The sequence below is a fragment of the Gavia stellata genome, chromosome 19 (genome assembly GCF_030936135.1).
Source record: "Gavia stellata isolate bGavSte3 chromosome 19, bGavSte3.hap2, whole genome shotgun sequence".
Classification (NCBI taxonomy): Eukaryota; Metazoa; Chordata; class Aves; order Gaviiformes; family Gaviidae; genus Gavia; species Gavia stellata.
The window spans coordinates 2,622,710-2,636,943 of NC_082612.1; the positions used below are offsets into that span (position 1 = coordinate 2,622,710).

Below are 14,234 nucleotides of genomic sequence, written 5' to 3' on the forward strand. Positions count from 1 at the left end.
AGCAGGCAGCGTGCTGCTCAGGTCAGTACTAATTTACACCAGCTGAAGGTGAGAGTCCTTTACTTCCATTGAACTACATCCCGAATTACTACTTTACAGAATTAAGCCACGATCCTAGAAATATCTGAGCCAGAGCTGCACAGAGCACACTTTACCCGTGTGGGAACACCAGTAGGCTGTAAAAGCTCCTGAGCTTGATGGGTAGAGCAAAATCATGGCCAGCAACAAACCCACCTCGTGCGCAGACAACCACAGCGGTAGAAGCCCAGCTATGCACAGGGTTGGTGCTGCAGCACTGAGCATTAGGAATTATTATTGGAACTATTATAGGAATTACTATTCCTATAATAGAAGGAATGACCTTTTATTATATATCAGTGTGTACAACCCAGGAATGGTGGGCTCCCGTGCCTGAGCAGGCAGGCTCTCTGGATAGTACTGAGGCACAAACAGTAAGCTATAACTGAGTATAACCATAAACTCTATTACAAAAAGCCAGGAACTGACTAGGGATAAAAGCTAATTTCTCAGCCCTAAAGGTTCTTCCTTCCAGCTAGGGTGCAGGTCTTTTTGGCAGGGCCACGCAGGGAACCGTGCACCCTGACCGCTGGCTTGGCAGCACAAGAAAAGACTCTGGTCTTCAGGGCTTCGTGCCCAGCTGCCTGCCTGCACACTGAATTCACATGCGGTGTCTGAGGGTGAACTACTCATGCAAAGCAGGGAAAGGCCCACATTTCAGAAAGCATCGATTTAGGGTGTCTTTTAAAGGGGTGGCAGTCTCTGGGGTCGAGGTCTGGGTGCAGTGGAATGCTTATTGTCAAACCTAAAGACCAAAGCGAACCGCTACATATTGTGGACCCAAATGCAGCTGGCATGAACCAAAAATGTGCATGTGAGTGCCTTTCTAAGTACCCAGTAATCCTCCAGGGCAAAACGAGGATTAGGTCTCTCTCACAGACAAAGAGGGAGTTCATTTTCTCAAAGATCCTTTGGCCAATACCAAATGAAGTGGGGAACCCAAATGAATGTGAATACTCCTTTCAGATCTCTGCTTGCAAACAGGTACAGCGCTGAAGCAGCTTGTTTGTGCGTTTGTGTGGGTCTCTGCAAACATAGTGCAGCCAGATTGTGAGGTTGACGTCAGGTCAAATAAAACTCATCCAGTCTCAGAGAAAAGGAGAAGCTAAAAAAACACTGGACAAGTGGGACTAGATGGTGTTGCACAGTCAAAATGCAGTCTCCTTTCTCCAGATTTTTTCTCAGTGGACCTGAAGGTCAGTGCTCATTGAAGTTGTTTAAGTTGGAGTTGCATAAGTGAAGAGCCCTCCTAGAAGGAAAGCTGTGAGGCTGAATTAATTCCAAGTGACTTCTTGGCCTCTGTGTTTCTTTGCCCTGAAACACCACGTGCTTGGCATGACCACGTAGGAGACATTAGACTGAAAGTGATGGGTGCTTGAATGTGAGATGTAGCCATCTAAAATTTGTCATCCCAAGACAGCTTCGTGATTTCTTAGCCATTTAATTTGCCTTCAAGCAATGGCCTGTGCATTTAGAAAAGCACAAGGCGCTTCTGGACTGTTCCTGGAAAACTTCTTTTCCCTTTTGGTGATTGGCTTATGGCACGAAGATCAGCTCTAGTAATCCTGTCTTAACGGATATCAGCATGGATATGCCTTTGGTGCATACAGAAAAATCTGTATTAAATAGTCCTGTTGCTTAGAAGCAACAGCCAGCAGCACTCTGAATGGTTTGGGGTTGTGTGGGTTTTTTTCCCTGAGCTTTACTGACCCATCTGAATCCAAGATGTGGATATTACTGTTTCTACTTGAGACTTGGATCTTGCTGCAGAAGTCTGGGAAGAATACCTGATTCGGTCCCAAGATTTGTGTGCTCAGTGAGCCTTACTGAGATTTCAAAATCTGTCTTGCTCTGCATTAGGACGAAAAAGTCCTTCCAGGGGTTTTCACTGGTAGAGCCTGTTGCCTTGACTTCCTTATCTGCCTCATTAGACTGTGGACTTGAACCTGGCTCTTCCCCATCTCAGGTGAGTGTCCTAAGTGGCAGGCTGGTGATTTTACCCAGGAACTCAGAGACTTTTCCCAGCAAAAGCTTTAGTCCAAACTGCATGCCCTCCAAGAAGAAGTTTCAGTTCAATTTACAAGGGTTTTTCTGATGATAAAATTGCTTTGTCCACGTATTTCCAGCTGGTCCTGGCTCTGTGCCTGGCTTGGGGGTCCCATGAGCACGGACTAACAAACCTGTGCAGATGTTGCCGCTACCAGCTAAGACCCTCATGTGCTCTGTCCAGGAGAGGACCTGGGCCTTTGTGCTCTGACACAGAGGGCACTTCCACTTCAGCTAAAGGAGATTCTGTGAGCGTGACGGATATGTGGATTACAGGCTATTTCTGCACCAGCCACAGGAGGTAACAAAATGAGAAATACGTAAGCAATCCGGTCTTTTCACTTCAGGCAGAGCAGGAGGATCTGCAAAGCAGCATGCTCACTGGCGAGTGCAAGGTCGGTGCCCGGGGTGAGCGTGGTCTCTCTCCCCTTCTGCAGCCCTGCCCGGGGGAGCCCTCTCCTTAACAGCATGGAGGAGGCAGGAAGGCTTGCTGTTTGCCAGGAGACGGGGGACTGTTGTGGAGACGGCATTTTCATTCACAAGGAGACGTAATTCCAGCTCATCAGCTGGTGAGAGCTTTCCTGTAGCCTGCAGGATGAGGGTAGCCAGAGGTGAAGCTGCCGAACTGTCCTTATGTCACCTGGCTGACCTGGGGATCTCGGGACGCCCTGTGACATTGTGTAACATGGGGTGCTATAAGGATAAAACAGCAGCCTTAACTCTTTTGTCTCCCTCCTTGCAGAGTTGTTGGAGCCAACTTCTGCTTTGTTGCTACTTCTCCTTATTTTTGTGTCTGCGCTGTGCTGTTGGCTGTTTCTGTGGTTGAGGAGGGTTGCCTCTTACATTCTGATTTAAGACAAAGGGAGAAAATATCAGGAAATGCCTACAAATCACTGTAGAACTTGAAAGAGGAGTTCCTTGCTTTAATCTCAATTTCAGAAGTGTCAGCATGCGAGCAGTTATTTTTCTAGGAAAGCTTTTAATTCTGATAGTGGTTATAAACACTCCTGTCGATCCCCAATGATTTAAAAATCAGAATTTAAGCTCCATCCTCTCTTCTAGGAATAACACTGGGCTTAGAAGTAATGAGACATTAAAAATTACTAAACCTATTAACATTTGGGGGTTTGATCCTCTGGGACTTAGATCTTCTATTACTGTGGCAGCAAACCTGGTGTTAGTTTAAAATAAGTAATCATGACTCCAAGAGGTGGAACCATTGGAAAAATACCCATTTTGAAAAATATAAAAAAGCTTTTATCTTTTTTAAGCATAGTTCCAGGTGCTGTTAATGGATGATCTCAGCTGTATCCTAGACTCATATCTGGAACTACAGACAGCTAAGCAGAAAAGCGGAGTACAGGATGGTGGTGCAGACAGAAGTGTAAGGCTGATGTGCTGGAAAACAAATGCTATGAGCAGATGACACTTCAGAAGTTTGGATTTGTACGGCTTCCTTGTGTAAAATCTCTCTCCTCTTTGGGAGTTGTAGCCAGGCAGCTGAGTGCACACCGCAGCGTTTCCTCAATGGGAGCAACGATTTATGCTACTGCCAGTACTTAGGGAACTATTTTTATAAAACGTGGGGTTTGATTCATTGAGAATAATGTCTCTGCAGGCCCTGGCTGAAATTGGTCAGCTGGTTCAGACATAGTTGTTGGGGGATCTGCTGGGCAGAGGCACACACCCCCACTTATTGTCCAGGCTTGCTTTAGGACACCGACCTGTACTGGAATGTGAAGATTATAAATAAGGATAAGGAAGACCGAAGAAAGTGAGAAAGAAGAGCCAAGAGCTCAAAAGGTTAAGATAAATGGTATGAAACGTTTCAAGTATGCAGGTAACAGGAGGTCAGCGCAGGAGGCAGATAAGGCGGCCAGAGGAGGTCAGAGTCGACTATGGTCAGAAGCAAAGGATCTCCCTACAACAACCAATGAGTTCTGCAGGGATTGTAGCGGCTTGGGAAGGACGTGAGACATCGGATGGCAGCAGCAAGCAAACCAGTCTTGTAGAGAGTTGATTAATATAAATTAAGGTGGTAAAAAATAGGGAAACATTTTGCAGATGTCTGCTTCAGAAAAGGCAGTGCTGGATGTGCAGTGGAGATCCTGCCGCGTGGGTCAATAGGCGCTGCCACTTTCTTCTGGTGGCTGGTGCTCTCTGCATGAGGCAGAGGCAACCGAGCTGTGGGGCAATGAAACTTCTGAGGAGCAGGCTTTTCTTTAAAAAAGGCTTAAATCTGTAGTACTGTATTCTTGTGCTGTTTGTCGAGCAAACATCAAGAAAAAATCCTAACAGGCCATATTTTTAGACGAGGGAAAAGCTGAGCAGTGTCTTTGTACGGCTCCTCATTAACATGTGCGGTATTAAATACCAAAGGCACCATGGGAAGCAGCAAGTATAAATAACAATTCATAATTAAACATGAACTTTGCAGAAAAGGAAAGATTTCAGAGGCAGCTGCCAGCCTCAGGTGGGAGGTAAAGGAGTTTTAAATAGACTGCGCTAGGTTTCCTGTCTCCTACTTGCGAGCTTTAGAAACAACACGATAACAAAAAGAACAACTGCAGGCCACTCCTTGCCAGGGATACTTTTTAGCTATGCAATTGTGAGGAGGCATTTTGCAACATCCCGAAATAAAATGCACCCCGACCTTAAAGATCATCCCAGCGGGCTGGGTGCCGTTGCAGAGAGCCGGCACGCCGTGCCATCCCGGGGGCAGCTCAGGCCTTAGAACAGTCACCCTAAGGAGAAGGCGTAAGTGGCAACGGTCAAGACGCAAGGTAGGCCCTCAACGTCTTTGCGCTAGGGTGGCTGTTTCCATGTTATGATTGAAGAAGTATCTTTATAGAGATTAGCGCACTCCTGATCCTTAGACTGAGCTGCCTTAGAAAATTATTTAGAAATGTCTTAGAAAATACTCCGGGATAAGCAGTCAGGTCGCTTGACTGAGTGTGAGGCAGAAAGCTGCAAGGGGAGGAAAGGTGCTGGGTTTGTGGGTTCTGTTTGGGGGGGGTCTCCACCTCTGCAGCTGCAGCCCTGATGCTGGCCTCAGGTATTTTCCCTGCTCAGCCAGCTGTGCTCTCCCTGGAGGCACCCCTCTCCGGGTATCGTCCTCTCCGGGTATCGTCCTCTCCGGGTATCGTCCTCTCTGGGTATCGTCCTCTCTGGCAAAGCACCCGGCGGTGGCCACTGCTGAAGGGCTGCCGTGCTCCATCCCTGACGTGTGTGTGCTTCACTGGTGGAAGGATCCTCATCTCTTGTGTTCCCCACTGGGCTTGATTAATGGTGTTACTTATAGACTGGCTGATTAGTTCTCAATGTCTTATTGAGCTGCGCTGTTCCACATAGAGCTCAGTAATTATAGTTTTTTAAGAGGCTCAGTAAAAACTCCATTGCATTTCCTTCTTACCCCCAAACAACAACCCCGGAGCGCATGCAGACACTAATTAACGTTTCTTTGTCTCTGTGAGGTAAACCCCAAAGTTATGCATGCTGGCAAGCACGGGTTTCTCACTGTGCAAGGGGGAACACCCAAGCTGCTTGTAGCCACCGATTGTGCGTGTTGGATCTGTGTGGTTCCGTACAGGAATGCTTGGAAGTGACTTACTCAGAAAGCTCTGCTCACAGCAGAGTTAAGAGTCTGTGTTGTCTCTTGCTTTCTTCATGTGTTTCAAAAGCTGTTTTTTTTAAAAAAAAAAGACGCCCCTAAGTGCTGAAAGATCACTAGGCTCCGGTGACCGGGAAGCCGTAGGCACTTACTTTTTTATATCAGTTTCTCAGGCTGCTTACTCTTTTTTATGTATTTGGCACAGGGGTAATTTCCCAGTCCTAAATATTGTTATTGGCTACTTCGTAGATAGCTGACCGGAGAGAAGACATGAGCAGCTTTACTCACTGCAGGAGTAGAGCTGTTGTGTAGCCTGGGAGAGCCAAAGTCTGCTATTTAGGAAACAAATAGGGAGGTTACGACTGAGCGCTGCCAGAGGTGTGTTCAGAAAGTTCCTTGCTGATCTGAGGTGTCTCCTATAAACATGGCAAAGATCTACTGTGTCAGTATCTGCTTTCAAACAGGTTGAAACAGCACTCTGAGAATTGTCTCAGAGAAATCGCCTTGATTTGTAAGTGTTTTGGCATTGTGATGAGGGATATAGCGTGTGGGAGTTGGCGGCACTTTGGGACCTCCAGATGCCTTTTCCAAAAGGGCTCAGCACCTGCATTGCCCCTCAAAATCAGCAGGAGCCACAGGCATCGACACTTCTCCAAATGAGGCTGCTGGGCCAGTCCCCAATATTGACCCACCAGTTCTGACTCATGTAAGGGTTACCCCGAATCAGTGAGACAGGTATGGTCACGGCCCAGTGCCTGCTCTCCCCTTTGAACTGAGGTCGTGTCATCCCAGCATGGTGCTGTCTGTGAAGGACCTTCAGGTAAACTCTATCTTCTCTTCGTGGCCCCGTTAGCAAACCAGGGAGGTGTAAAGGACGGTAGTTCTCTGTGTGGGAAATGAGGCCTGAGTAGGGAGGTCAGGGTTTACCTTAGAGTTAAGACAAGTGCCTCTGCTGAGCTCCTTTCCCCTCTAATGGGATCCTGCCACAACGCTGTCAGCGAGACACCTCATTAGGCTTCAGCATGATACGCAGCAGCCTCGCCACGAATTTGAGCTGTGCTTAAATGCTCCCAGGGGCTTTGTGGGGCCCCTGTCACAGAACTCTCTCAGGGGAGTGTTGTAGGGGCAGAAGTGCAGCTCTTTGCAGCTGGGACCATCTCTCCAGTGTTTCCACACGAAGCCTTACCTCTAAACGCTACAGCCCTAAATATATTTTGGTTACAAAATTGTATACCTATCTGTATATATAAATTGTTTATGTATAATCTTTTAAATCCTCATCTGTAGCAGGCCTTCTGTCCTTTCTCTATCTTGCAGTGAAATCTCCTCTAAAAATTAGTAATTTTTCATGGTAAACTTGGTAAGCAAAGAGAATTGGAGCAGTTAATGGTATTGGCACTTCACAGGGCTGCAGTCAAGGAGGTTGTGCTCCTGGTGCATAGCAAGGCTGGTGCAGGAGCAGGGAGGGGGATCTTTCTAGTTTGACGAGAGTCTTGACATCATCTCAGAGGAGAGGGATGGCAGAGACAAAGCAGAACGGGATTTGGCACACGGAGAGAAAAGGCAGCTAAGGCTGCCTAAGGATTTGGGGTAAAATTTGGATGAAGATAAGCAGGGCGAGCAAAAAGGCCGTTCCGGACTGGTTGCTTTCCCTAATCTAGGTGAAAGTGCTGCTGCGCTTCCCTGGTATATCTCATCTGCAATGTGAGGCTTAACATTCCTGCCTGGCACGTGGGGGCTTGGGGAGGGAGCAGGGGGGAGGACCGAGCCGGACACAAAGACGGCTGGCCTCTCACCGGAATGGCATCCAAGCCATCTGAGCTATCCAAAGCCCCAGATGCCGGCATGTGCGCTCAGCCTGCAGCCCGCTAAGCACACAACAAGAGGCAATTACAGCGCACCTCAGGCCGCAGCGGCGCGGAGGGGGCCCTTTCAGACACGCTTTTATTCAGCGTGGGGGTTCCTCGAGCAAGCAGAAATTTCAAATCTCTCCCGCGTTTCAGTGCTAAAAATGGGAGCAAGCGGGAATACTGGATCGTGTCAGGCTCCTCTGTGCCTGGGGGAAGGAAGGAGCTGAAGTGATGGTTACACGATGTTTGTGTGACTTCTGCATGCATTTGATGAAGTGGGGTAAATATTTGTTTGCTGGCTTTGTGGAAATATCAGTAGAGGGGGTGTAGGCTTCTCTTTCTTGCTCTCACTGTGTGGACCTTTCTCTTAGCTTTTGTCTTGTGTGTTCAGAGTGTTCCCTGAGCTCTCGTAAGGTGGTTGGTTACATGTGGAAAGGGCATATCCCACAGTGGAACTCCTGAACGCCACACTTGGGGATTTAAGAGTTCCAAAATGCACATGTAGGATAATGAGTTTTGTGCCGTGGATGCTGCAGGTGATCTCACTCCTGTGTGCCGAGAAGCAGTGCTGCGGTATTGTGCAGCTCTTCCAAAACAGTTGTGAGAGGCGCTTGCAGCGGCTGAGCACTACCTAGGTATAAAGGAGAGCAAAATCTCACTCTTATAGCCTGCATGGGCAATGACATAGAGAAGAAGAGGGATACACGTGGCTTTCTGTCACATTTTCTTTGCACTTTTTAAAAACTACACTGATGCCTCTGCCTTGCCCCCTGGGACTGTGTATTGCCTTCTTTCCTAAAATCCTTATTAAATGTAGGATACAAGGGCTGAGTTTTTTGTGTGTCGATGTTTACATGGCCTTGGTTTCTTTTGACAGGGACACACATGCAGCAAAGGGATGCACTGACCTGTCTCCCAACCCACTCAGTCTGGACTGCGTGACCACTGACTTTCAGCCCAGCAGAACCACGTGGTCGGGAGGAGTTAAGTTACGGCTGAAGACCAGGTGAGAATGCATCTATCTGTGTCCCTATGTGCTGTGTGTGTTTTGTGGCCGCTGTTCTTAGAGAGCGGCTGGCAACCTCCACTTCCCTTTTGTGGGAGTGAGGGAGGCAATAGTGCTGGAGTGGAGCAGCATGAATCCCCAGCGTCTGCAGTATCCGGTGGTGGAAGAGGTCCAGGACAGTTTCTTAACCTCACGCCCACCTTTTCCCAAGGCTTCCTTGCCCTCAGTACAGTGCCAGGGAAATGAATTCACCTTTTGGGCCTTGAGTCAAGCATCAACATTGCTGGATGTCAGTAACATTTACATAGGGCTGGGTGTGAAACAGTTACTGCTTTGGCTGCCAGTATGCCTGAGGGTGACTCACTGAGAAGGAGTCCTGGAAGAGGTGTCCCTCTCCTCAAAAACTTTGTCAGTGGTGGTAAAGGTCATCAGAGATGCTGGACCAAAATGTCTCCAGAGAAGTGATGTAAGCCTGCTGTGGCTCCCCAGCTTTAGGTGCCTGGCTTTCCAAAACCACCTGGCTTCTTCCAAGTTTGTGAGTTTCCGTGGGAGTTTGGCATTCGTGACAACCCTGCTGAGTGCCTATCTGCATTTTTAAATGATTAAATGTCTTCAGAGGTCAATTTCCTGAATTGCCCTGGATCGGCCAGTGTTGTGGCAGAGCCTCATTTCCTTCCTTTGTCCATGCAGTTTAGGACCAAATCCTGCAGCATTTACTCAGGCAAAGCTTTTGCTGGCATCAAAAGAACCTCTTACATCCAGATGGTAATCTGGATGACCTCATAGATTTTTGTGTCTCAGTCTTCTGAGATTTGCACTATGAAGTCAAAGCAGTGGCTTTTCTTGGCAATCTTGCATTCAGGCCAGACTTTGACTTACTTGAAGTCAAGAAGCTACACTGATTTCCTATAGCTGAAGGAAGTGTGGCCCAGCGCCTGTTAGTGAGCAGCTGAGAAGGGAATGCGACACGTGAAGTCACGTTCTGATCTTATCAGCAAGGATACACTTCCGGAGCAAACTCACTGACCTTAGTGGAGTTGCTCCAGCTTTTAGCCACTGCAAGCAGTTGCGGATGCTGACCCTGCACAGCCTGGGTGGCTGCAAAAGGAGGACAAAGGGCTCAGCTCTTCTGCCGTTGTTCATGTGTGTAACCTCACTAAATTTGTATTGCTTTCCTCCAGATGAGGATTTGCACCATAAATTATATCTCTCTCGGATGGAGCAGATTTTAGAGGCCGAAATCTCTCTTCAAGCTAGGAGAGATTTATCTCTGACTGGGGTGTGGGACTCTACAGCTCCTGAGGTATGTGACCCACAGTGAATTTGGGAAAGAAGCTCCTGTACATCCACCACCTTCCTATAGCAATGAGTTATTCAGCATATGCCCTCTGTAAATCCTGCTTGCCTGTCGATCTAGTAACAGATCTTTGCAGGAGCTCCAAAGTTTAGCATTTCACTTGAATTAACGTGTCTTTGGATGCAGAGCCAATGTTTTGCTTTACTTTTCCGGCAGTGTTGGAGGCTGTGTCTGCATATCTCAGTTTAACTCGGGCTGAAGCTTTGGTTACAAACAGGAAGTTGCTTTAATGTATAAGAATTTGAGTGTGGGAGTGTATTTCAGACTCAGCGGCCTTTGCTTTGGCTGTGGCACCGGGTGCAATTCCCCTGCTTGTTTACTTTCCGCAGACTCACCCTAGGCGATGAAGATGATGGGCTGTCAGCAGTCCTGATCGGTTTCTGAAATTTGGGGTGATGAATGAATGTCCTTAGTCAAAGGGGAAATCCAACACTCAGGACTGGTTTCTCAGGTGTTGCAGTTGAGCATCTATGGAAAGCAGCAGCACGGCACCAGTCTGCAGTTCACCCTCCCGGGTGTACACTCAACAATTGCTCACTGAAGCTTGCCTCATTTCCTCCGCTGCGCAAAATAAACAAGGCGAGGGTGGTATTGCCAGCCAGTGCAGCCACGTTACTACAGCTCTACCTGTCGGCAAAGGGCAATCTGAGATGAGAAGGAGGGAAGAATTAGGTCTAGAAACCCAGACGCAGGGGTGTCTTTCACCAAAAAAATGTTTATGACCAAAGTGATTAAAAGTTTCCCTGAGGGAGAGGACAGGTTTGTTAGCGGTTCTGTGGCTGGAATTGTGTTAGATCACTGCGTATTTGCTCTTTCACTCTCCCCACTGGTGTAAGTCCCTGTGAGATACTCAAGGAAGGCTGCCTGTCCCACCCACTCTCTGCAGGAACAGTGGGAAGGTGAATTCCCAGATGGAAGGGAATCACGAGTTCACCTGACTAGCTTGAAGTTTAAACTCCCTTTGGTACCCTTTACCATTTTTTTTTTTCTTGCAGTACCTCAGCAAGCAGTCTGTTTGGGAACAGATCCCGCCCCCCATGAATGTATGTATGTACATACATACATTGAGCACACACAACTAAAGGACCTTGTTCTTCCTTCCCATTTATCATTTCTGCATTAGCACTTTGGTGTTGAGTTTATTAGCGTTGCCTGTGATTTGTAGCCCTGTAACTCAGAGGAGAACCCAGCTACTGTCTGAAACGCTTGCCCTGAAAATCCCCTTGGTTACCTGCCGTGACTCATTGTCCACATTACGTTTGGATAATCAGGCTCACAGGGCAGCGTTTCTGCTGCCAGCAACCGAGTTCTTCCTAAGCACCGAATGAGACTGAGAAAACACATTCCTTCCATTGTTTCTAAGTCTCTCCTGTTGCAAGTTGCTGTGTGTTTGATATCAGGGTGCGAAAGAATCTAAGCTATGCTTGTTTTTCTGTCTTTTTAACTAATTTACTGACTGGAGAAGAATGAGGAAAAATTATTTGAATTAAGACCGTTGGGCCAATTCGTCAATATGGATAAATCAGTGCAGCTCTGTGACTTCTGCAAAGCCATGGGCAGGGTAAGCCACTGTAGGATCTGGCTGCTGAGATTTTCTGCCCGTGCTCTGAGACATGATGTGAATGCCTGGAGAAGACAGGAAATAATAGGGTCCTTCTCAAAGACTGCAAGTTAGTCAGCTGTCTCTTTTCCACGTCTGTTCTTTCTTACTCTTTTTCCAGCAAAGAAAACAGTAAAATTGTAGAAGAGGAGGAAGATTGCAGAGGGTCTTTAATCCAGTGCTCAGCAGCTCCTCATTCTAGCCTACACATGCTCTAAGTACCAGGCAGGAGGCTGTCTCGTCTTCCACATGTCTAAGCCGCAGTCCTGTGTGAAAGGCGCAGATGGACTAGCCTGGCGGCAAGTACTTTCTCAAAATAGAGATACGAAATACTCTTTATTTTGCAATTTAAATCATACTTATCATGTTGCTTGGTAATAACGCTTCCTTTAAAAAAGAAAGCTGTCAAAAGTTCCCAGTAGGACAAAGTCCTTGAGTCCAGGAATCAACAAGACTGAAGCTTGTATACATCACCTCTCACACGAATAACCAAAGCCCCGCTGTTCCTGTTCAAGCCTGTTGTCTGGTTAGTGTCAGGGAATGTCAGTGGGACCCTTTCTTTGTGTTAGGGCAAAGTCCTCAATCTAAATATTGCCTGTCAGACATATGCTTGGGCAAAGGGAAGATGAAGCAGCAGTGCACGGCCCAGTTCGTAGCACTGTTCTCTGCGGTAGGCCCGTTGGGTGATTTTATGCAAGTCACTTCACCTCTTGGGGCCTTTGTTTCCTTTTCTGGAAAATGGATAAATACCCCTTTCTTGTATAAGACAGCCTGGGGGTTACCGAAGAAGTGTGATAACACAGAGGTGTGACGTGCAAGACCAATGATCATTAATTACAATGTTTGACTGTTCCTGAGTTCAACTAAGGAGCGACCGTTGCTCACAGCTGCCATCACCTCTGAGCGATCCCAGCACTTCCTTCTGCAGCCTGGGGCGGAGAGCATTTCTTTCAAGAAAAGCCATCTTTGGTCTCCTGCAAACTCTGGCAAATTTTGCTGCAGTACTTGATGCTTTCAAGTATCCTCAGCCATCCACACCCTGTGCCTTACCGAAGGCAGCATGATGAATATTGCTGTGCCCTTGGTCATTCCCACCCACAAAATAATCTTTCTGCACCGTTCTTCTCTGCCTGCTTTTGGTGCTAGGGAGAGAAGAGGAGGAAGAGAGACAGGCTGTTTCCTGCATGTGGAGTTGAGAAGAACAGGAGAAAAAAATCTCTATGTACATCCACACACGTGGTTGTCATCTCTGCTTTCACACAGGGCTTTTCTTTCCACTGGAGTGGTGGGGAGTTTCTCCCGAAGAGTTGGCGATGGTAATGGCAGGAAATCAGAGCAGAAGCCTCTGATTCTCTGCTTCCTCGGCCCAGAGAGACTTTAGTGAGCTCAATACCTCTCTCCCAGTTCTGATGTGGCACTCAGGGCCTGGTCTGATGCAACCCAGACATCCCAAGTGGTGCTCATCAAAGGAAAAAAACAAATAGCATCTGACATGTTAACTGGAAACAACACACAATCACGACATCTGCCTATGCCACTGGGAAAGGGGCCGGAGAGAGAAATGTGGCTGGACTGGTCTGATGTAGAGCCCTGAACTTGGCTGGGGTATTTTTCTCAAGGTTTTTTCTTTTTTTTTTTTTTTGTCTAAGACTGAGACTGCTAAAAACTCTTGAGATACTCTGAGGGGGTTCCCTGTGTGGGGAGTTGTCCTCTAGAATTTGCAGAGATTAACATATGGTGGAAAAGAAGGTTGTGTACCGGTATAAGAATATTCACACATTTCACCTAAGTGTTCTGACGTGAGGGGTTTTTCGGTGTGTTTTTTACTTAGGGAAAGTTTTAATCTGAGCATAAAGAGGGGTGGGGGGTGTGACTCTCCCTTTCCTTTATAGGTGAGGAGACACTCTTGCCCAAGATCCATGACATGAAGTATCATTTCATATGCTTCAGGTCTTTCTAACGAGTTGTCCTTCTTTTTAGTCAAAATTGTGAAGGGACAGAGCTCACTGGAGATCTCTCCTGCCCAGAATTTACCAGAAGGGCTCTGTGAGATTCAGTGAAAGACACATCAAGCTGATGCCATTATGGTCCGACCTCTTTCTAATTGGCCTCGTCTGTTATGCTTATTTTTAGAACCATGACTGAACCTTAATTAAGAGCGACATTGCTTTGAGTAGATTGTGGCCTCGCTCTCTTGAAATCCTAATAGGCTTCTGAGTGCTTTAGTTTTGCCTTCATCTCCTGCTTAATAGCTAGGCATAGGGACTGCAGCAGTACGTTAGGATGTCTGTAGAATATATCCTTGTTATGCTAGTGCTCCTTTTAGATGTGGCCATCTTGGAGACAGGTCTGCAGCAGTGAAAATTCAGATTGTTGCTTATGCTTTGCGTTTATGCAGGTACGCAGTTGCCCTGGGAGGGTACACATGAACCGCTATGATCAGGATCTCTCCATATAGGAAGAGCCTACTGCACCGTGCAGTGGGGTACAACTCAGGACATACTACCTCTGCCACATACTTTTTGTTAGTTTAGAAATATCACTAGCTTGAAAGCTTAACCACTGCAAGGATGACGTGGTAAGGATGGGCAGCTGCTTTCATGGCTTTCTGTCTTGTGTCTCAGTGCCTGAGATCAGATTCAAGAGGCACAAGCTTTGCACTTGCATCCAAATCTTTCTTCTCGTCT

At 47.2% G+C, this 14,234-nt stretch overlaps 1 protein-coding gene across 1 annotated transcript in view; it reads left to right on the forward strand.

Annotated features, from left to right (window-relative positions):
* SHROOM3 (shroom family member 3) overlaps positions 1–14,234 on the forward strand; it is a 154,808-nt gene that overhangs the window by 113,204 nt on the left and 27,370 nt on the right. Inside the window, exon 3 of the mRNA XM_059826802.1 lies at positions 8,462–8,590. Coding sequence (XP_059682785.1) covers positions 8,462–8,590 — 129 coding nt within the window. The remainder of the gene's footprint in view (positions 1–8,461; positions 8,591–14,234) is intronic.